At 40.9% G+C, this 24,071-nt stretch overlaps 1 protein-coding gene across 2 annotated transcripts in view; it reads left to right on the top strand.

The window, feature by feature from the left end:
• The window catches only part of WDR97 (WD repeat domain 97), a 2,414,280-nt gene that overhangs the window by 2,284,926 nt on the left and 105,283 nt on the right, over positions 1 to 24,071 (top strand). For both annotated transcript variants that reach the window (XM_044067752.1, XM_044067751.1), the window contains exon 22: positions 2,098 to 2,159. In XM_044067752.1, the coding sequence (XP_043923687.1) occupies positions 2,098 to 2,159 (62 nt within the window). The remainder of the gene's footprint in view (positions 1 to 2,097; positions 2,160 to 24,071) is intronic.

Below are 24,071 nucleotides of genomic sequence, written 5' to 3'. Positions count from 1 at the left end.
TATTGAGACTAGTAGACTTAAAAAATGAGGCAGACTGGAAGAGGAAGCCAAGAAAAGGAGGGGACATATAATAGATACACTTAGAAACCATGGGCAGACTCATGTAGTTGGACTGAATGAATGAAGCTAAAGGAGTGCTCATTATAAACTGGTTAGATCTGGGGGGATAAACTGGAGAGACAGGCTTGCTACAGTAGGGAGTTACAAACAAATGTGGAAGCTAAGAAAATAGTATGGATGTGACAAACAAAACAGAACAGAGTCAGGTATTGTCCCAAATTAAAATGACAGCATAAAAACATGGGAGGAGATTAGAGAGGAATTTCAGTTCATGGGAAACCTAGAATGTGAAAAGGGTGTTAAAAGCAGATGGAAGAAAGCTAGGATAGAATGGAACACGGAGGGGACAGAACAGAAACTGATATGGAAGACTGATATAAGAAGTATGCAAGGGAGACAAGCAAAAGAATTGATGAAAGTTGGAAGGAAGAGAATAAAGAAGGTTCTGATAAAGTCAATAAAAAGCATAACAATGTGAACAAGAATTAGACTTGATTACTGAGGACAGAGTGTGAGCAGAAATGTTAAAGTTAACCAGATTTATTACTAAAGCTTGCAAATTTAAAATTTTCACATAAAAATGTCTGTGCAAGTATTTCTACATCCCATCTAGACTAGCCAGGATGTTTGGGGTAAGACATGTACCGGTTTTGCTGTAGAGGGAGGATTACATGGCAGCACATATTACACAAGAGACCTACAGGCCATACTCAATGCTCTCAGGAGTGTTAGGTTTAATTACAAAAACTCTTGCTGCTGAGGTTATATGAAAAAAAATTGCTGCAAATGGCAAGGAATTAGTGGGATTGATAATGATAGTAGGGAAAAAATAACAAGAAAATGGAAAACGTTTGAACCACCCAGGGTGGAAGAATTAGTAGAACTAATGTGACAACTTGAAGAAGAAGAAAAAACATAGGACAAAATGGCATAAATGTACGAAAGATGAGATAGATTAGAAGAGGAAGGGGAGGAAAAAAGAAAAAAAAGAGCAGTTTAATTATGTAAGTAGTTATGGGGTGATACGTATATAGTTCTGTTAAAGACCAAAGAGGAAGTGAGTTAAAACTTTTGAAAGTTGGAACAAGTAGGTGGCTTTTCAAAGTAAATATGAGTAAAAGAATAAAATACATTTATTTATTATTTTATTTATCCTTTGATGACCAGTTAATCCCACTAGGCTAGTAGTCTCTTTTCCAGGGAAGGTAGTATTTCTGCTACTAGGAGACATTTTGGCCAGGGCATCAGGGAACTTAGGTGCAATGGGATTTGTTACATCCACCTGAGCTACCACTACTTGTGCTACTACCAGCTCAAGCTAATGTGACCTCAGTTTAGCATCTCATCTGAAGGATGGCATTTATCTGTACTCCCTAACTTTTAGTTATTTGCTTTTTTCTTCTTCATTTATAAGCACTAGTCATAGTGTAAGTAGAATAATCAGAGTAAAATTGAGGCGAGTGGAACCTGAAGTACAGTATGCATGGGAATTGCATTGTGTGTAAGACTGCAATAATGACTTGGAAATAAAGGTCAATATGTTAAAAAAAGACTAGCCAAAACCAGCCTTCATGGACAAGGATCCAGTCCACAGTTCATCAGCTGCATACCCGAGATAACAGTAGTGAACTCTTTAGAATCGGGAATATCAAACATCAACCAAGAAATAGTGAAACACACACACACACTGCCACACCTCTGGAAATGCCAAGAATCAGACGGCAGTATTAGCTAACTTCTGTCTCTTTACTTGGCATATACCTCAACAGTATATGTTTAGGAAAAAAATGAAAACTCTATAGGATGCAGATGAAGACTGGTCTGTGTGACTGGTCATAAGGAAACTAGAATGGTAAAGGTGCTAAGCAGAAAATACTTTAAATTTTCTGTATGATTTTACATGCAGATTATATTGTCACAGTAACAAAATGTCTGTATATCCCTAGTTATGGTTCAAAGGCCAGTGTCAAGATTTGATAAATATGCAATCTGCATAGACATTACAGAGGAATTATTGTAAACATTTTTTAATTATAGGAACCGGGCAATTTTCAGGCTTGGAGAGACAAACAGCATGGCTCGAAAACGGCAGATGGCAGGTAAGTACTTGTTTTTATTCCTTACCCTTTCAATAAATAATCAGGCTATCTAACTCTGCTTCATGCAGACCTCAAACTACAGCTGCAATAGTACATTTATTAAAGCAATACCCCCCCGTAACTTACAGTAATCTTTTATTTGCAACTGTTCTTATCCAGGGTGATGATCCTGCTGTCTTTTTTTCCTGATCACATCTAAAATGATAAACATAACCACATTCTGATTCTGCGTTTGAGGTTTAGCATTGGTTCAAAAATAAGTACTAGGCAATCAGTCTGCAGAACATTATAAGCCTAATCAATAACCCATATTCAAAATAATAATTTGAGGCTGTAAATTCAGTTATCTAGGTTTAAATTGAAGGTGACAAGTGTGCTACTCTGCTTGACATGTAGTGGACATTTGCTGCAGAAGTGGGGGTTACACTGAGCAGACCATTCAGCAGGGCAAAAAGGTCTGTCCTTATTTGCCTTGAGATTATGACACCAAATTCACACTGGTTGTGTTTTGCTCACTGTTGTAAATCTATTTTAAAAAGAAGACAGTTAACTTTGAAATAACATCTTGTGTGAATGGGTCTTAGTTAAATGTTTTACTTACCTGTTTTCAGTAACATTTTACCTGTATATGCATCTTTAAACTGAAGTGCTCAATACAACTGTGTCATGTAATTAGTTTTATGGCTTGGATTTACTATTTAAATGAAGACAGTTGATCTCTTTTTACACACTGATGAAGGGTTGATCCCGAAAGCTTTGTGATTTTTTTCCTGTTTGGAATAAATGTTGCATTTTACCTCAATGTTTCCAGGCTTTGCATTTATTTGATACTCTTTTATGGAAAAAGCTATCAGCACTCCTGACCAATTGCCTGGCTGCTGTGCTCTGGAGGCAGTTGGGGGGGGGGGGGGTGCCTGTCTTTGCATCCTCAAGCCTGGCTCAGCATAACTTCATATTCTTGGGTACTAAAGATAATTTCCAAAGGCTACTCAATTCCCTTTTCCCTTCCACCTCAGAAAAAGAAAAAAAAAAGTCACAGATGTTGCACCTAGTCAGTGGAACTCAGCAGCCATAGACTTTTCAAAACTGCTAGAAAAAAATTAACCCAGCTTGTCCCCCAAGACTAGGTAGAATCCGAGGTCTATTCAAGGTTCCTTTTAGTACCAAAGAAAACTGGGGACCTCAGACCCATTTAGAATCTCAGTCACTTAAATCAATTTGTGAAACAGACAGAATTCTGGATTGTCACAATTCAGCCCATTTTATCTCTGCTGAGGAAGGGTGATTGAATGTGCTCCATAGAAGTCTAGGACACCTACTATCATATCAAGATAGCAAAGCAATCTAGGAGATTTCTACACTGCCCGCTGGGAGCCAATCACCACCAGTTCCGAGCAATGCCCTTCAGTCTCACCACAGCCCCCAGGGTGTTCAATAAGATCATGGCAGTGGTAGCAGTGCACCTATGTCTGTTGGGGATCCAAGTCTTCTTGTATCTCACTGATTGGCTCGTAACTACTACCTCCAATCATCTATTGATGCACCACCTGGACCAGGTGCTCCAATTATTATTGAACATAAGAATAATTGTGAATCCACCAAAGTGTCACCTGACTCCAACCCAGAATATAGGGTTTATAGGATGTCACCTAAGTATCAACCTTTAGATAGTCAGCTTTCCCCAGCTCAGAGTTTTGTCACTTCATCTCACAGCATTACATGTCCTACATTGTCCATCACCACCAGTGAGGTTAGTTCTGTGTCTTTTAGGGCCCATGGCATCCACAGTTCTGATGGTTCCTTTAGCCAGATACTATATGACAGGACTACAATGGACTTTAGCAGTACAATGGTCTCAGTCCATTCATCCAAGGATTTGATGCAAGGATTCAAATTACTCAAGTTTACAGACAACACATTGCTTGGTAGTAACATCTCTTGCAGTAACTGAGGAGCAGACAAATTGAGCAGAACCGTCCTGATGCCTCACAAGTGGTCCATCGATCACATTTGATCTTCAGTCGCTGGGATCAACCTTGCTGTGACCTCTTTGCCTGTATCTGAACAACAAATGTGCAGGTATTTTGCCGTGATCCCTCTACAGGGTAAGTCTCCAAGAGATGATCTGGTCCACAACTGGCCCCTGGGTCTCTTATGTATCTTTCCACCTTTTCCCCAGTTAACAAATTCATACAGAAAGCAAGACAGTCCAAGGTTAGGGTGATCCTCATTCCCCCTTTTTGGCCCCAACAGACATGATTCCCCTAGCTATGGCCTGTATTAGTATATCCCCCATGAATGTTGGATTACCACCCAGACTGCTTTCTCTGGACCAGAAGTCCATGAAGTTAATTGCATAGCTCTTCCAATTTTAAATATAGCCAGGCTTCCCCCTGTGGTAATCAATACTCTTTCTGCTTCTCAAAAACTGTCCACTTAAATGATATACCAAAGCAAATGTAAGAGATTTTGTATCTGAGCCATTTCTAAAGGGCTCAATCGTTTTTCAGCACCTGTTTCATTTATACTAGAATTCTTATCTGAGCTCTTCTATAAAGGTTCTAGTTTTTCTACCATTAAGGTTTAGGTGGCGGCTATTTCAGATTTTTACATTGGATGTAAGGACATTCCTATAGCCTCACTGAAAATTTCTAAGGCTTTCTTGAAAGGTACTTTTCTACTAAGACCTCCCATTAGGGATCCAGCCTTTCCATGGGACACCACCATTATGCTGCAAACTCTGACTCAGTCTCAGTTTGAAATTGCAGCCATGGCAGACCTGGAATTCCTTACCTTGCCTTACCTGGAAAACAGTTTTCCTAGTGGCAGTGGCATCAGCCAAACAAATTTTGGAGTTATAGGCACACTCATGTAAACCTCTGTATTTAGTTTTTCACAAGGATAGAGCCTTTCTTAGAACCAATGCTTCCTTTATTTCTAAGATGCCGTCTGAAGTAAACCTATATCAGCCCATAAACTTACCAGTGTTTTTCCCCCAGATATTCAAACATAAGAGAATATTTGTTGCATATGTTAGATGTCCACAGACTACTAAGATTCTACATTCACAGAGCAAAACAATTCAGAAGAGATGATGAATTGTTCATTTCACTTTCAAAACCAAAGTTTGGAAGAGCAGTGGCAAAGGTTACTTTGTGGGGATGGCTTTCAGATCGTATCTGTTTTATCTAGCATAAGAAGAATTTACCCTTCTTAGGTAAACAAACATCTCATTCAAATAGGAGAATTCAGTAGGAGAATTTCCATGGATGATGTGTGCTGCAGCTACTTGTTCTATGGTACACACATTTGTGTCTCACTGTAAACTGGATGCACAATACAAGTCACGTTCCTCCTTTGGTTCCACCATACTCAAGAATGTCTTTCCTTGATACCACCCAGTTTGACAGCTTGGGATTCTGTCCCATGTGTTTGAAATGGATGAAAATAGACAACATTGGATACAAAAGTTATGTACTTACCAAAACATTAGATCCATGTTGTCTGATTTTTTTTTTAACAAGAAACATTTTTATTAAATTATCATGTATGACATAGGCAATGTTACATTTATATAAATGAAAATAAAACCACCAAAATGAAAATAAACCATAGCAACAACACAGTCTCAGTGGCAAATATTATGCATTCTAAACCATGCCAATACAACTGCAGCTGCAAATATTATATATCACTTTTAACATATCCAGTAATTGTTGGTCAGCCGTTAAATAGCTCATTCAAATCCTGCCTGCTTTTAAACCTCATTTCCTCCTCTGCATTTATTGATCCCACATTTGCCATTTTCCTATGAAATTTGCTCCTACCTTTTTCTAAAGATCCCAGTTCAAGTTGTTTTATCTCTCTTACTATCTTCACTACTTCTAGTAAAGTTGGTGTCGACATTGATTTCCATTTTCTAGTAATTGCTTTTTTGGCAGCCATCATTATTAGACTTACTATGTCTAGGCAATTCCAATTTTGTATCATAGCTCAAAAAATCATTTCCCTAGTTACTCCAGTTTGCTCACCCAGCATCTCTGACAGAGCAGTCTGCAGGGAATCTTTAAAGTCTGCCAACTAATTACATTCTCAGAAAATATGTTCCCAGGTACCTCTTTCTTTCCCATCACACCTACAACATTTGCTGTCTGCTTGAGGAAAAGTTCTTTGAAGTCTGCTTGGGGTATAAAAATACCCATGTAAACACTTCCAGGCAAAGATCCTAAATCTTCTAGATTTTGTTGCATATTTGGGAGATATACATATATTCCCTCATTGTTTCTTTGTGAATTGCTTATCTAGTCTCGCTTCCCAATCCTTCTAACCTCCTCTGATTGATTCTTAGTTATTATGCAGTATGTTATATGCTGTGTGATGCCCGTGCATTGGCCCAGCAATCAAGGAGCCTCAATCCTCACCACTAACACCAGTGAGGGGCGTCCATATGGGGAAAGGATAATAAATACACACACAGTAAAGTACAATTTCCCTTAAGAGCACACAGAGATCACAGTCAGTCTGGGGCTGGTTTCTTCCTTTCTCTCCAGGTCCCCAATAAGACTCCCCACTGGCACAACTATAGGGTCCAGATCTCAGCCTAGTGGGCAAACTAAAACCTCCAGCGCCCTCTCTGTCCAGCCAGTGCTTCGTGTCCCTGCCCAAGTAGCTGACACACACACACACACACACACACACACACACACACACACACACACACACACACACACACACACACACACACACACACACACACACACACACAAACACACACACACACACACACACACACACACACACACACACACACACACACACACACACACACACACACACACACACACACACACACACACACACACACACACACACACACACACACACACACACACACACTTTGAGATAAGAGTTTATACAACCACAAAGACACTCTTGGGGAAGGCTGGCACAGATTCCCCAGCTGTGCCCCTTCTACCCAGACTATATGGTAGAAATCACTGCCACCACCAAGTTAATATTTATCAGCTACTCAAAGGCCCTTATGAAAGGGTGTCGAATTATATTGTGCAATATTATTATCCAAATGGTAAGTGCGACTGAACAGTCAATACTTATTCGAAATGACTTGGTACAGTATCACTATATACATGCAATGTACGATTAGAACTTAAATTATCTCTACACAAAACAGTCACAATTGAAAGGTTTAAACATAGTTAGTAATAAATAAAAATACAAGACAATATTTTTTACTACACAGTGCTAGTCAAGAGTGAGATCACAGAGAAATACTTCAAATAATACAGTAGAAAAGTTCTGACATCACAGAAAAAAATAAATAGTCTAATCTTCCTATTTCCTAGCTATATCTAAGAGAAAACACAGTTCTAAAATCAATCCTACTTACATATATACACAGGCAGAGTGGTAAGTTAGATGTTCTCAAGACAAAATGCTCAAATGCTTTCATTCTTTCTGTCCTTAAATTGAAAACACAGTACCACTGATTCATTTCAGATTACATAATTTCTCTCTGGTTCCCAGGCTAACAGACTCTCAGAGGTTACTAGCCCTTTTGACCTTGCAGCTGGTCAGGAACCAGAGCAATAAAATAAATTATACATGCAAATTCTAGCCATTAACTCTGACCTCAAAACAATAGGCAGACTGCCTTTATCTAGACATCTCGGCTCCGAGTTTTGATATCAAAGAATTGACTTATCTGCTTTGTTACAGCAGAGTGCACTGTTGTTACATTTTTACAGTTCCACATTTAACACCATTTTTTCCCATTTAAGAGAACAAGTCTGTGGTTTATATTAATATTTACAAATGTCAGAATTATCTGTCTGGCTAGGCTGGCAGCCTTCACCTATCTTCACATGGCGTACTAATTATTCCTTTCTTAACGGCAACTACGGTTCTAGATTCTGCTAAAAGCACTACCCATGCTGGTCTTTCATTTAGGACACCCCTATTTCTTTCTCTTTGCCTATACTCTGATATCAATCCTTGATATGCATTCTCTAGCCTGCAGTCCAAATAAGTTTTTGGCATCTTCCAATTCTGTTACCTTTCCCTTTCTAGTTATTTGCTCCCAGTATCTTGGTTTCTTTGCCAGTTTTCTCCGATATATTCTTGTCTCCTCTTGCCTAGTGTCTGTATCCCTAATTTGCAGTCATCCCTATCAGCAGAATCTCCTTTCTTCATTCCTGTGTTGGCTTAGTTCTTAGAAGACATTCTGCTATTTTATGAATATAATATTCTGTATTATTATTGTTGTTCTCCTTAAAGGTCTGCATCCAAAATCCCAGTCACTCCCTGTTACTTGAACTTCCCCAGTTTCATCATCATCTCTTTCCACTTTGAATTATAGTTTTCTGCTTGTGCCATGTACAGGAGCCTTAACTGTGTTGCTCTGAAATACCCCTTCAACTCAGGTAATCCCAGTCCGTCATGTTCTATTGGAAGAATAATCTTATTCCACTTGACCCTTGCCATCTTCTGCTCCCAGATAAAATCCTTCAGCTCTTTATTAATTGCTATCTACAACTTCTCCTCTGGTGGATAAAAATATGCCTGACCAGTGTATAAGACTAAAGGGACTAAAAACATTTTAACTACTCATATCTTAATATTGATATCCATATAACAGAGCTTCCATTTTCTCAGTTTTTGTATTATCTTTTGTTTAGTCTCTTCCCAGATATCCTTAGCTGCCACACCAGTATCATTTTTAATCCATACTCCTAAATACTTCATTTTATCCTGTCCCCATAAATATGGATCTTGATGAACCAGTTCGTATGTGGGTACATAATTTACCTTTATTGCTTTTGATTTAGCCCCATTAATTTTCTATCTTAATATGTTTCACAGCACTGTAATGTTCCTTTCTGGTTTTGTCAGGTATAAAACGTCATCTGAAAACAAAGCCAGCTTTTCTTGACTACCATACCAATTATATCCTTGAATTTCTGAGTCCCTTATTTCTTTTTGCCAGTGATTCTAAATATAATGCAAATAACAAAGGGGAGAGAGGGCAGTCTTGCATGGTTCCTCTGCTTTAGCAGAGATTATCAGAGAGGACTCCACCCACTTTAATTTTCACTTCCAATCCTTCATATATCCTCCTAAAAAAGCTTATAATTTTATCAGGGAATGCAAATGCTTCCATTGCTCTGCTTATAAAATCCCAGGTTACTCTGTCAAATGCTTTCTGTGCATCAAGACTCACCAGCAACATTGGTATTTTCTTACATTCTGCTTCCCACTGGATCATCACTGTTCTGTTTATATTGTCAAATGTTTGCCTCCCCTCCACAAAACTACATTGATCCATGTCTATCAATTGTGGCATCACTTTTGCCATTCTTTTAGCCATTATAGACATACTCATTCTATACTCATGAATCCTGCATACAAACCACTGCTGAAAAGGGGCAAGCCTACAACCAACAAGTAAGCTTATGGCTTGAGGGAGCATTCTTGGCACTACAGGACTGCTTCAAATGTATGAACTGGTCAGTGTTTAGAGAGGCAGCTATAAAGAACCACCATATTGACCTGGAGGAGTATAAGGAATCTGTAATGGCCTATATTTCAAAATGTGTTGATGACATAACAGTCATGAAATGTATCAACATGCATGCTAATCAGAAACCCTGGATATATGGTGAAGTATATGAACTCCTAAATATGTGAAATGCTGCATTTAAATCAAAAGACAAGGATGCCCTAAGAGATGCCAGAACAAATCTAAGTAGACGTATAAAGAAGGCTAAGAGGACCTACGGACATAAAATTCTCTGACCAAAGGGACTCCAGACATCTCTGGCAAGGCATACAAGCCATAACTGGCTACAGGCCTGCATTCTCCCCATGTGATGACAACACAGAATTTCTGAACAGAGTAAACACCTACCTCAGCAGATTTGATATGGACAACAACACTGTGGCAAATAAGCTCCCTGTCAAGCAGGGTGAGGAGGTGGTATGTCTAAGAACATCTGATGTTCTGAAGACCCCGATGTGAGTAAACCCAAGAAAAGCAGCTGGTCCTGATAATATTATGGGAAGGGTTTTAAGAGACTGTGCTACCCTACTTTCCACTGTACTAACAGATATATTCAACACATACCTGCAACTAGCCATTGTACCCAGTTGCTTCAAAAATACGACAGTCATTCTCTTACCCAAGAAATCCCAACCAGCAAACCTAAATGATTACTGACCAGTTGCTCTTACATCAACTGTAATGTAGTGTTTTGAGTGGTTGATCAAGAACAATATCTCTTCAAGCATACCTGCAATACTGGCTACATTACAGTTTGCTTATAGATCTAAGCTCTGCATGGTTGATGCAATAGCTCGAGCACTTCATGAATCCTTGGCTCATCTAGAGAACAAGAATTGCTGTGTCAGAATGCTGTTCATCAATTTTAGTTGCGCCTTTAACACTGTCGTCCCCCAGAATCTGATATCGAAGCTGATCCAGCTGGGCATCAACACCCCCCTATGTAAATGGATACTGGACTTTCTCATCAACTAGCCCCCAAAAGTAAGTATTAGAAATAACAGCTCAATCAGTATTACTTTGAGTATGCCTGCTCCTCAGGGCTACGTTCTGAGTCCTCTGCTGTTCACCTTGTTGATGCAGTACTGCATAACCAAGCATGAATCCAACAAAATCATCAAGTTCGCGGATGATACCACTGTTGTAGGTCTTGTCAGAAATGGTGGGGAAACAGCCTACAGCTATGAAGTGGAGCATCTGATAGGCTGGTGTGACAGCAACAATCTGACCTTAAATGTAAGCAAGAATTAATAGTGGACTTCAGGAGGATTCAGGAGATACATCTAGCTCTGGAAATTAATGGGGTGGCAGTGGAAAGAGTAAAAAACACCAAGTTCCTGGGGATGCACTTCTCAGGTGACCTATCCTGGTTGACTCATATTAGCTACACAGTGAAGACGGCACAACAACATCTGCACTTCCTATGGAAACTGAGGAGGCAAACCTGTCTCAGTCCATTCTCAAAGCCTTCTACAGGGGGACCATCAAGAGCATCCTCCCAAATAACATCATAGTTTGGTATGGTAATTGCAAAACATCTGACCACAAGGCTCCCCTGAGGGTAGTGAGGACAGCAGAAAATGTCATTGGTTCCTCACTCCCATCCATGATCTGTATGAGACTCAGTGTGTGAGAAGGGCTAGGAAGATAATCAATGATCCCACTCACTCTGCCCATGGCTTGTACTTCTGGCTTTCCTCGGGCAGGATGTATTGCAGCTTACACTGCAAAATATCTAGACTGAACAGGAGCTTCTTCCTTCTGTCCATAAAGCTGCTGAACTTGAATGCCAGGCATGGCAGCGAATAATCAGATCAATGTGTCATTTGCTGTGAAGTATCATCTATAGTAATCACTCTGGAAAATTGTTTCAGTAACTGGTACAGTTAGCCTGATTTCATATACTATTACATCCTGAATGTGCTCTAGTCAGGAGTGAGTCACCACACCATGGTTCTACTTTAAAATGTCGACTTACCAGATCATCAGCTTTCACATCGCAACAACAACACTAAAAGTTCAAAATGCCGAACTCCTGGAATGTCACAATTTCACTCCAGGAAACTAACCACTGGGCCACCATGGTGACCTTTGCCCTATTCTCCATGGGTCTATATTATAATATTGACATATTAAAATGTTGACTCTCACTTGTTCGACATGAAAATGTCGAACTCCAAGGTTCCCGAATGGCCAAACGGTTGGCCAAACACCAATGCCAGACAAAAACAAACATATTTAAGTGGGGGGCTTCACCCACCACACCCCCCAACATGGGGGGCTGTGCCCCCCACCCCAACTAAATATTCTAACTCCAAGACCTCACTACAGTCAGGGAAAGGGCAGGTGTAACAGAACAGCCAACCGATTTCTTTCCGTTGGAAAGAAATCGGTGATTTGGCCATTCAAGACCCTTGGAGTTCGACATTTTCATGTCGAACAAGTGAGAGTCAATATTTTAATATATTGATATTATAATATAAACCCGTTCTCCATTGTAGTGCAATCTCAGAGTTGATATATTTAGTAGGGGGGTGTGGGGAATGCTGCCCCCCACATTGGTGGGTTTAGTTTGCTTCTGTTCTTGTTGCAGTCAGTGGTGACTCACTGGTTAGTTTTCCAGAGTGAAATGCGACCTTCCGGGAGTTCAGCATTTTGAACTTTCAGCATTGTCATCTTCATGATGTGAAAGTCGACATTCCAGTAAGTTGACATTTTAAAGACCCCATCAGTCTGACAAGCCTGATCTGCAAGGCCATGGAACGTATTATCATGGAACTAATAAACAAAGATATTGGTAACCATCAAACACTGGACCCCACCCAGTTTGGGTTCATGAAGGGCCGATCTTGTCTCCTGAACCTGATTGACTTCTTCGAATCAGTCTCCAGAGCTGTGGAGGAGGGTAAGGTGGTCCACACAGCCTATCTGGACCTTGCCAAGGCCTTTGACACCATCCCCCACTCTGGAATCATAGATAAACTTACTAAGCTAGGCATTAATCCCTACGTCACTCGATGGGTTGCCAACTGGCTCATTGATAGAACCCACACTGTAAAAGTAGCCGAATCCAAATCCAGCTCCAGACAAGTGACAACTGGAGTACCTCAGGGTTCAGTCCTGGGACCACTCTAGTTTGGCATCTACTTCTCTGAAGTACAGGCCAACACAAAAAGTTTGCAGCTGACTTTAAGCTGGGAGCCATTATTGAATCCCCAAATGATGTAGATACTCTACAAAAGGACCTTACAGAAACAGATGCTTGGTGCCAGAGCCATGGGCTCAAGTTCAATGCCAAGAAATTTATAGTTATCCCCTTTGGAAAAAAACATGTACCCATGAATTACCACGTAGGTGGCAGTACACTAAACACCGAAAATGTGACGAGACTTAGGGACACATGTGAAGAGTGGTCTCACCTTCGATAACCACATCACCACAACAGTCAGGAAGTCCTTCTATGTGGCACACCTCATCACTAAGGGCTTTTCATCCAGAAAAAAGGAGGTCATTGTCCCACTGTACTCATCCCTCATTAGACCCATTATTGAATACAATGCCCCGTCATCTGCAACAACTGAAAAGACCGCAGAAATACCTCCCTAAAAGAATCACAGGCCTAAAGCAGATGCCTTATGCTGACCACCTTAAGAAATTCCAGCTATACTCTGTCTCATATCCTCTACTTACAGGCGATCTCTGATTAACATACAAGGCCATGTCAAATCCAGAGCTGTTGGACATGCTACACTTAAAGAAATCCCAATCCCTCAGAGCCGCACGCTCCAGGGATCTAAACCTGGTCATCACAATAAACAGATCATGATGGAGGGATAGGTTCCTGACCCAGAGACTCCGCAGACTCTGGAATAGACTGCCCATACATGTCAAGCAGAGTGCCTCTTTGGTCCTCTTCAAAAGGAACCTTGACGATTGGATGGGAGAAAGGAAATTCACCCCAGAGATCAGGTCAGTCGCCCTGCTAGACAGGGGTCCAGAGAAGTAAACAGTGCGGGAAGAAATAGCCAGGGAATTGTTATGGCTAGGCTTGTATAGGCCCTAGCCTAGTACCAACCTATGAACCTATGAAGTAGACCCCTACTCCATACATGTGCAATATGAACATCAGAATATATCATACAGCTGATGAAGTGCAATATTCTAAGCAATCACAATGTGAAGTCATACTTTGGAATACCTACTAGTATAATACTAATATCTTTCTGTCCAATGGTGGTAATTTATTGTGTTGTTAATTTTTTTAATTATTACTCTATGTGCATTAGTCTTACTGTCATTCAAACTGTGTGTCCATTTGTTATGTCGTGCATGGGGACCAAAGCAATGTAATTTTTTTCAGCTTGCACAGCTGTGTGTATGTGATCAACAATAAAGTTTACTTTGACTTTGACTTGACTTTGATTTAGTATTGAAATGGGCCTGTATGAAGCTGGATCTGATGGATTTTTTCCTTCTTTAGCTATTACAGCTACCACCGCTTTCTTTCAGGATGTTGGTACTTCTCTTCTTAAAATAGCATTAAACAAAACCTTCTAGATCTTTATCAGTTTCTTCCCTCCTGGCTTCGAAACTTCTACAGGAATACCATCTATTATTGGGGACTTTCCTGACCATTGGTTATGCATCGCTATTTTTATCTCATCTCCTCCTATCCTTTTAATAATTGAACCTCCTCTCCCTCTAGCTTTGGCATATTTAACTCTTCCATAAACATTTCCATTTGTACCTTTTCTTGATTTCCATATTTCTCTGCTTTATACAGACATTCATAGAATTTCTGAAATATTCTTAATACTTCTACAGGATCCCTTGTTATCTTCCTTGTTTAGGTTCCCTGAGCTTGGTAACAGTCCTTTCTACTTTGTGTTGCCTGAGTCATGTCAGTTTTTGTGGTCTAGAGTTATTATCAAAACAGTTGCTTAACAGCAATCATTTTAAACTCATGCATATTATTGAGGTAATCCCTTATTTTCTGTTTAGCTTTCTGTAGTTCCTCCTCTTCTTGTTCTCTGAGATTCCCCTTAAGTTGCAATACTTTAATATTTGTTAGTCCCGCTAAATAATTCATGTTACTACTTAACCATATCTCCCTTTCTTTTATTTCCACCCTATTTTTAAATTCCACTTTAATTTTATACCAATCCCTAGCTATATTTTCAGAAGTGGTGTCTATCTTTTGTAATAGCTCTTGAATAATTTCCACTACCCATTCCTTAAATTCCTCTCTTTTCAACAGATAGGTGGGAAAGTGCAGTGTATCATTTTTATTTCATTACCCTGTGTTTTTATTTTAGTTATTTTTGGCACATGATATGAAATAGTTATTGGGTGCTTAACAAAGACCTTCAGTTAAATGTACATGTTCCTGTGAAATGCAAATTCTATCTAGCCTAGCCCAGTATTTGTATTTTGGGGAATAATTTGTAAATTCACTCCAAATTCCCAGTACTGATTTCATATCGTCCATGCTAGCTATTTTAATAAATTTCTTTAAAAATCTACCCTCCTCTGTTTATTTTCGTTTCTGGGCCCCCCAGACACATGTTCACTGTTGCAAATCAAATTCTAGTCCCCACCTATAAATAATATGCCTTACTGAAAGCTGATTATTTCTCAAGAATTTTCTTTAGCTTCATTATAGCAGTTTACAGTGGAATATAAATACATTCCAGTGTAATCTTCCTCCCTTGCCAGTAGCCCCGTACTACTACAAATCTACCAATATTGTCTTTTTTTTTCCTGTTTTATTACTGTTGGAGCCACTCTTGCATTAATATAAGTACTCCTCTTTTCCTTTGTCCCATGTATTCCTCTGAATAACCATCCTAAAAACCTTTCTTTATCAAATTCACATGTTCAGGTCTTTCCAAGTGTGTCTCCTGTAGCATAGCTATTTGCACTCTACATTTTTTATTATAGTTCACTACTATTTCTTTTTTGTATTATCTGAGACCATTAGCATTTAAAGACATTATAGAAAGAATCATATTCTTCAGGGATTATTATTCCCATCTTTTACATATAACAGCTTTTTTGTTAAATGTCTAGCTCCAGCTTTTGTGTTACATCCATGCACTGTTTGGCAGGTTAATCTTTTTTATATAATTGTTTCTTGTTATCTCCATTTGAGCCTATGTCACATCTTGCACTCATTTTTGTTTTATTGAAAACCCTCAAAAATACACACATGCCCAATACCCCTTTAAAACCTACTAACTTAATAATAACACATAAAACTATGTACATCTTCAAATATTGAAGTTTTGCCCCCTAATAAGAACAAAAGTTCCAAACTAGCCACACACACACACACACACACACACACACACACACACACACACACACACACACACACACACACACACACTCTGGCTAAACAGAAAGAAAGATTATCCATGCTAAGATGCATGGTAGAGCCTGTGATTCTATTAAGTGCTGTCTGGTTTTGCCTTATCTTTATAGCTCTCCCTGCTAGGAAAACACTTGAATGCTTTCAGAAAACTTTTTCTGCAAGCCATTTCTCTTTATCAGATATTCTGCTAGTGACATGAGAACAAGATACAGGACTGTTTGCTAGAAAAAAGACCTTATAATAGTCAATATTCTTTTTCATTTACTTGCTTTCTTTTAAAACATGATGTGAAGTTGTTAAATCTCGCCGTTTATTCTCACTGATGGGTTCGGAGCCGATCCTCGGCTCTGACACAGCTGATAGCAAAGCTCAAGGTTTGCCAGTAGCTAGAGACCAAGCCCCTCATCCCATGATGCACTGCTGGAATTACCTCAGATCTAGTTTTCCGTGGCACAGATCTCGGTGTTCCAGATAGCATAGACCAATTTTATTGGATAGGTTCGTCTATTTGCAAGTTTTAAAAACTTTTTTCTTGACATTCTTGTTAGGATAGTTTAGATATATATATATATATATATATATATATATATATATATATATATATATATATATATATATATATATATATTTCTATATAGATTTAGACTTAGATTTAGATAAGTGCCCTGTGTTGGCTTGGTTTTTTCTATAGAGTTGGCCTAGTAGTTGGCCTTGTATTTAACCAAATTCTTAGCAGTAGTTTTTTAGATAGTTTCTTGAGTGTGTTTTTTCCATTGTTTAAATTTGTCTAAATTTAAAAAAAGAGATGTCTGATGAGAAAGAGAAGCCACATCCTAAATCTGCCTTCAAAAAATGTCCGGATTGTGGACAACAAATGTCAGTCACTGACGGGCATGTTCAGTATTTTTATTGTCTGGGGGCATTACACATCCAAGACTCTTGTAGCATCTGTCACTCCTTCTCTTCCAGGGTACTTTTATAGAGGAGGAGGAAATTGGTGGATAGGGGTTTACTTCAGCACCCCTTCTCAGAAGCACTGGGTGACCAGGATGGTGCTAGTAAATCCTCAAAGTCATCCAAGTTTTCATGTGACTACAAAGTATCGAAAAAGGCTAAAAAAAATGGAGGGTGTAGGGTCATCGGTTCCACTGCCTCGGAACCGAGTGTCCCTTCTGTTCAGAGCCAGCTCACAGCTTTGGAGCCGGTTTCTGAGATTCCCTCATCTCCTCTGCTCCACTCAGCACCCTCGGTGCACTCCTCGAAGTCTTCTGTCAGCCTCTCAGATCTGGATATAAACCGGTTGGTGCAGAAGCTTTTATGGGCACCAGGCCTTACCAAATTGTTGTCGGCTCTGACACCTTCTTGGAACTGAAGACCATTAACCCGGACTTGACTGCTCCTCCTCCGAGCCGTACTGGACTTTCAGAGCCAGAGGAGCCTGACCTGATGGTTGTTGAGCCTGTGGAGCTGAGACCTGCTCCAGTGTTATCGTTTCCATCTACTCGGATGTCCTCGGCACCGACTGAGGACTCTAGGAGCCGACACTCTCCTGTCAAGTCCGGAGAGGATAGTCGTACCGATTTGTCGCTGCCGACTCTTCCTCTCGGGGCTTCGGCTCCTACCTCGGGCTCGGAGCCCATGGCCTTGGTGCGGGAGGATTGGACGGTCCCTTTGGATCTGTCTACATCTTCTCGTCGGAGCCATGGTGCGTTCAATGCCATGAGGAGAGTCCTGTCTCCAAAGATATCATCAGCATCAGGTCTGGCTTCCTCCTCCCCTCAAGCACCTGTGTCCGCTCCTGCTTCTACCGGTCAACCCAAGCGTAGAGAGACCCTGAGCCTCAAGTAGCGCCACAGGGCGACCCCTGCTCTTCTGAGACCTCCCCAGATGCCCCCTCTGAGAAGGTACCCAGGAAGAGATTGTGCAAGAGGAGGCACTTGGACCCCCACAGGAGTCTTTGACATCTGACACTGACTTGGATGAGTCAGAAGGGTCCCCTCGATCCCCCTCTGAGGATATCTCCTTTGCAGAGATATTAGAGATCCTTAATCAGAGGGGTGGTTGGCAGTCCAAAAGCCCTACTGAAGACAAGTCAGTGCTCATGAAGGCTTTCGGGTCTCACCCTTCCACCTCTTGAGTGTCTCTGCCTTACGATGAGCTCATGGAGCTGATCTCTCGTAAGGCATGGGAGTCTCCGGAGGCCATGGAACCTGTCCCTCAGAAGTCAAATAAGTTCATCTCTGCCCCAGTGGACAAAGCTTTTTTGTCTAAGGGAGTGCCTGTTGATGCCATGGTGGTGGCATCGGCAGCCACCAAAAAGGAAATGTCTGAGACATCCTCATCTATCCATCCTCCTAACAGAGATTCCAGGATCATGGATAGAGATGGGAAATGCATGTTTAGTTCAACAACTTTTTCCCCTTTGATCACTGAACTATTTAACCCATTTTACAAGACTACAAAGAGATCTCCTGAAAGAGCTAGGAGATACTGTCCAGGGTACGTTGGCTGCAGGGGTTGCCGACAAAGTTAACACCCAGCTCGCTACCCTAAACTCGATTATGAACTCATCCATACGTCTCATATCTTACACAGCTGATGGTTCAAGTAGAGCCACTAGTTCAGGCATTGCCCTGTGTAGACAAGCCTGGATGCATCTCTGTTCCTTTGCAGAGCCTTTCGAGTCTTCCTTTATCAACACCCCATTTGATGGCTCATCCCTGTTTGGGCCCAAGGTAAAGGAAACTCCAACCAGGTGTAAGCAGGAAGGCAAGACTCTATCTGCCATTGGAGTCAGTTTTCCTACCCCTACTCGGCCCTAAGGGCGGAAAGATGTGGTTCCGAAAAGCACAGGGAGCCTTTCAGGACACACATGGAGAAACCCCCTCTAGAGGCAGATGAGGGGGTTATAATGGAAGATGCCGCCCGCACGGTGGGGGGGGGTCCGCAACAGCAGGGTGACAGAGGCCAGTTCTCTGGTCAGCCCTACCAGTGCTCCTGAAAGGAGACCCGGCTGTCCAGCTCTGGAGGCAGTTGGGGGACGATTATCTTTGTACCCAGAAGCTTGGCTAAGCATAACATCCGATACCTGGGTACAAAGCATCATTTCCAGAGGGTATTTCATACCATTCTCTTTCCCTCCCACTCCTGTCAACAGAATCCTGGATTTTCCACCCAGTGTCTGGGAACAAGCAACTATAGAGGTCTGAAAGTCGATAGAAAAAAAGAGTCACCCAGCCAGTCCCAGCAGACCAAACAGGATTCGGAACTTACTCAAGATTCTTTTTGATTCCAAAGAAAATAGGGGACTGGAGACCTATCTTGGACCTCAGCAGACTCAACCAATTTGTAAAAAAAGAGAAGTTCCGAATGGTCACGCTTCAGGCCATTCTTCCCTTTCTAGGGAAAGGCGATTGGATGTGCCCCATCGATCTCAAGGACGTGTACTACCACATAAAGATGGACAGACACTCTAGAGATCACCTCCATTTCTGGCTGGGAGCCAATCACTACCAGTTTTGAACCCTGCCCTTTGGTCTCACTACAGCCCCCAGAGTGTTCACCAAATGCATGGCAGTGGTCATGGCTCACCTGAGGCTTCTAGGATTCCAGGTGTTTCCATATCTAGATGATTGGCTCCTTACCACCACCACCAGGCATCAATTGATTCAGGCAACACAATCTACTCTGACACTCTGCCACCACTTAGGCATTACAGTCAACTTCGAAAAGTCTGCCTTGTTGCCATCGCAGCATACCATCTTTATAGGAGCAGAGTTAGATACCTCAACCACCACTCTACATCTTCCAGTCAAAAGGGTCTCACTTCTTCGCCAACACGTCAACTCATTGGTGTCGAAGAACAGAGCTACAGCTGCAGAGTTCTTGAAGGTACTAGGTTTGATGGTGGCAGCAATTCTAGCTATTCCACTCGCAAGGATGCATATGTGATTTCTTCAGTGGCTCCTGTTCGCTCAATGGTCTTACCAGAAATTGCCAATGAACCATATGATTCTCATCACAAACTCTTGCAAGAGGGACCTTTGGTGGTGGTTGACATCTCTTCAAGTCACAATAGGAAGACCCTTTATGCCCCACAGTAGCCACTGTGACCACGGACGCTTCCCTGATAGGGTGGGGGGGGGCATTTTCAGGGAAAGACTGCCCAAGACACATGGACAGATCAAGAGTCACATCTGCATATCAATGTTCTGGAGTTGAGAGCAGTACTTCTGGCGTTGCAGTACTTTCAGGACTCTCTTCCTCTAGGGACAATTGCAATTCAGACAGACAACATGTCAGTGGTCTGGTACTTGAACAAACAGGGCAGAACCAAGTCTTATCCCCTTTGTCAAGAAGCCCTCAGGGTATGGCAAATGGCTGTCATCCCAGCATTTTCTGTTAGCAACGCACATCCGGGGAAACTCCAACGTAATAGCGGACAAGCTGAGCAGGGCAATCCTGTTGCCCCAAGAGTGGTCTCTCAACCAACATGTTGTGGACACAATTTTCCGCAAATGGGGCCAGCCTTACTGCGACCTCCTTGCCAGTCACATCATTACCAAATGCAGAAGCTACTTTGCCCTAATACCACCTCCGAGACATCCCCCGCGAGACGCACTTGTACACGATTGATCTCCAGGTCTCCTTTATGCATTCCCACCACTTCCATTGATACCCAGGTTTTTACAGAAAGCAAAGTCACAGGGAAGGACTGTTATCCTTATGGCCCCCCCATTGGCCTCAACAGATTTGTCCCCCTTTTCTTCACCATCATCTGCTTTAGGATCCATGGATCCTGGACCCAGTTCCAGACCTCTTGACACACCCATCAGGGGACCTCCATCCTTCATCGCAGTCTCTAAAGCTGACTGCTTGGCTGATCCACTTCCCCATATAGCCAGGCTTCCTTCACTCTCAGATGACACAAGACAAATTATATTGCCTTCTCATAAGCCATCCACCAGAAAACTATATCGCAGTAAGTGGAAAAAGTTCTTCAATTGGGCCAGTATACAAAAAATTGACCCTTTCCGAGCTCCTTTGTCGTCCATTGTAGGGTTTTTGACAATAATTTTTAAGGAAGGAGCAGCAGCTGCCACAGTTCGGGTTCAGTTAGCCACCATGTCTAATTTCCACCTTGGATTGGATGGGTTAAATATTATGGCCCATAAGTTATCTAAGGTTTTTCTCAAAGGTGTTTTTCACATGAGGCCTCCTGTCAAAACCCCTTATTCTCCCTGGAATTTGAATTTTATGCTATCTCAAATAATTCTTCCCCCCTTCAAACCAGCATCATCTTTCTCAAATTTTTGTCCTGGAAAACTATTTTTCTAGTGGCCATTACTTCTGCCTGCAGTGTGTCAGAACTTCAAGCATTATCTATCAGACCTCCTTATATGATTTTCCATGCTGATAGAGTATCTCTCAGAACAAACCCCTCCTTTTTGCCTAAAGTCTGTCCTGAGTATAATATCAATCAGGTCATTGAGTTGCCAGTCTTTTTTCCCAACCATTCCAACAAATTAGAATACATGCTGCACAAACTTAATGTGCACAGATAGCTCAGATTTTATCTTGATAGAACTAAGGATATTAGAAAATCAGATCATCTTTTTGTATCCTTTTCGGAGGCCAGAAAATGTAGACCAGTGGCTAAAACAACCTTTCAAAATGGTTATCAGATTGTATCTCATTTGTTCATGCAACTGCTAACATACCTTTGCCACACAAAGTAAAGGCTCATTCAACCAGAGCCGTTTCTACATTTTTCTGCTTTTCAACCTAAATTGCCTCTTAATAACATTTGTGCTGCAGCCACTTGGTCTAAGCCTTATACTTTTATCACTCATTACAAAGTGGATAAGGCTTCCAGGGACAGGTCTTCTTTTGGTTCTACGGTCCTGAAAAATGTACTCCCGTGAGCCACCCAGGATTACGGGTGCTAGGGATGCTACCCATCAGTGAGAATAAACGGTGAAATTTAACAACTTCACATAGAGAAGTTATGTACTCACCATAACGTTCCATGTGAGTTGTTTATCTCGCCTTTATTCTCACGTCCCTCCCTCCATCCCCCTCCTGGCTGACAGTTGACCTAGAGGCTAGTATCATCCTGGTTGTTCAATACTTGTTGTTCCTTCTTGGAGAGTGCACCCCTTACAGGGGTATATATACATGCAGCAAACAAGATCTGAAGTAATTCCAGCAGTGCATCATGGGATAAGGGGCTTGATCTCGAGCTAATGGCAAACCTTGAGCTTTGCTATCAGCCGTGTTAGAGCCGAGGATCGGCTCTGAACCTGTCAGCGAGAATAAAGGTGAGATAAACAACTCACATGGAATGTTATGGTGAGTACATAACTTCTTTTTACTAATGGTCATTCCCAGTCATTCCCCTATGCAAGAATGAGAAAAAGCACACTAATTTTTCTTTTGTCATGCTCTTTTAACTAGATTCCCTTTTTTACGCTGCATTGGTGACATTCCTTAAAACTGCAAAAGGAGAAAGAAAGAAGAAGGGAGAAAGAAACAAAAAGAATAAACAGAAGCACACATTTACATTAGTATCCCCATTACACCTAAAATAACTGAAAAAAACTTTACTGAATAACATGCAAAGAAAATCATGTACCACTTAAAGAATAATGTTAAGAAAAATTTGTTTTACTTACAGTTAACTCCTCCACTTCTCCTCTCCTGAGTATTTTAACATTAATGGCTTGAAGTAGGACATATGCTTTAGAGTCCCCTACAAGTTTAACAAAGTCCAAACAAGTCCAATATTTCCAGATTTTCTTGTTCTACCCTGTTTCACAAATATAATTATTGTTTTATAATTCCACATTTGTCAGTTTCCATGTTACTAATTTTAGTCTCCAAACATTAATGACATGAAGTCAGCCATATGCTTTAGAGTCCCCCACAAGTTTAACAAAGTCCAAGAAAGTCCAATATTTCCAGATGTTCTTGTTCTATTCCTGTTCATCTCCATTTCCCAAACCCTGTCTCTGCTTCACTTCCAACGTACACTTGATTCTTCTAGTCAACTCCTGTGCTTTTTCCCTTTCTCAAGCATTTTCATTTGAAACATTGGGAAAAGTTTCACTGCACAGTGTCTCTGTGGTCTTTATTACCAGAAGAACAAGAATCAGAATATCCTTCTGTTTCCCAGCTCACTTTTTGTTGGACAAACTTTTGTATTTCTTTCTTAGCATGTACTTCATCAAAAAATGTTTCTGTTCCTCCAGGGAAAATATTTTGAAGATAGCTTTGTACAGTAGTTTGAATCCCACTCCTTCTCAACATTCCCTAACAATGGAATAAATTTATTTCTCTTCTACCTGGTGTACAATGAGTAGTCAATCTCCACAAACACTGCTGTGTCCCACATTTAGTACTTTGTCCTTCTGCCATTGTTTTGTCAGAATCAGCTCCTAGGTTGTTTTCTCATAACCAGGTTTGGAGTATTCACACGCTGTGCCCTTTCAATTAATAATTCCTGTAGTGGAATACTGTCCAGTTGCTTATTTGTGCTTTCATGAAATTAATGCAGTCTATTCCTTCCAGTTTCTCAGTTACAACAGAAAATATCAAGTTTTCTCTATATGCTCTGTCCTCGATTTCTGTTATTTTTTTAAACATCTCTTCTCATGCAGTCTCTTTTCTTCATTTTGACCTGCTTTTTCCTGTTTTATCATCTCATCTGAGTATCTGTTTAAAGTATCTTCCATTTTTTCCAGCCTGTTATTTATTTGAGTTAGTATACTCCATCAGTGTTTCGTTTATTTCAGTCAGGTCTGTATGCAATTGCTTTATACTTTCCTCAAGGTTACTAGAAGTCATGTCTGGAACTTGTACTTCCTGACCTTTTGTAGTACGAGTGATTGGGTAATAGCAGGGGCTGAGTAGTAATCTGATCTTCCAACTATTCCATTCTTACTGCTATATAAACCCTGTGTCT

The sequence above is a fragment of the Protopterus annectens genome, chromosome 3.part1 (genome assembly GCF_019279795.1).
Source record: "Protopterus annectens isolate FY-2018-M chromosome 3.part1, PAN1.0, whole genome shotgun sequence".
In the NCBI taxonomy this organism is placed as follows: Eukaryota; Metazoa; Chordata; order Ceratodontiformes; family Protopteridae; genus Protopterus; species Protopterus annectens.
Note: the sequence above shows the minus strand (reverse complement) of the source record. Positions and strands in the feature narration are given on the sequence as shown.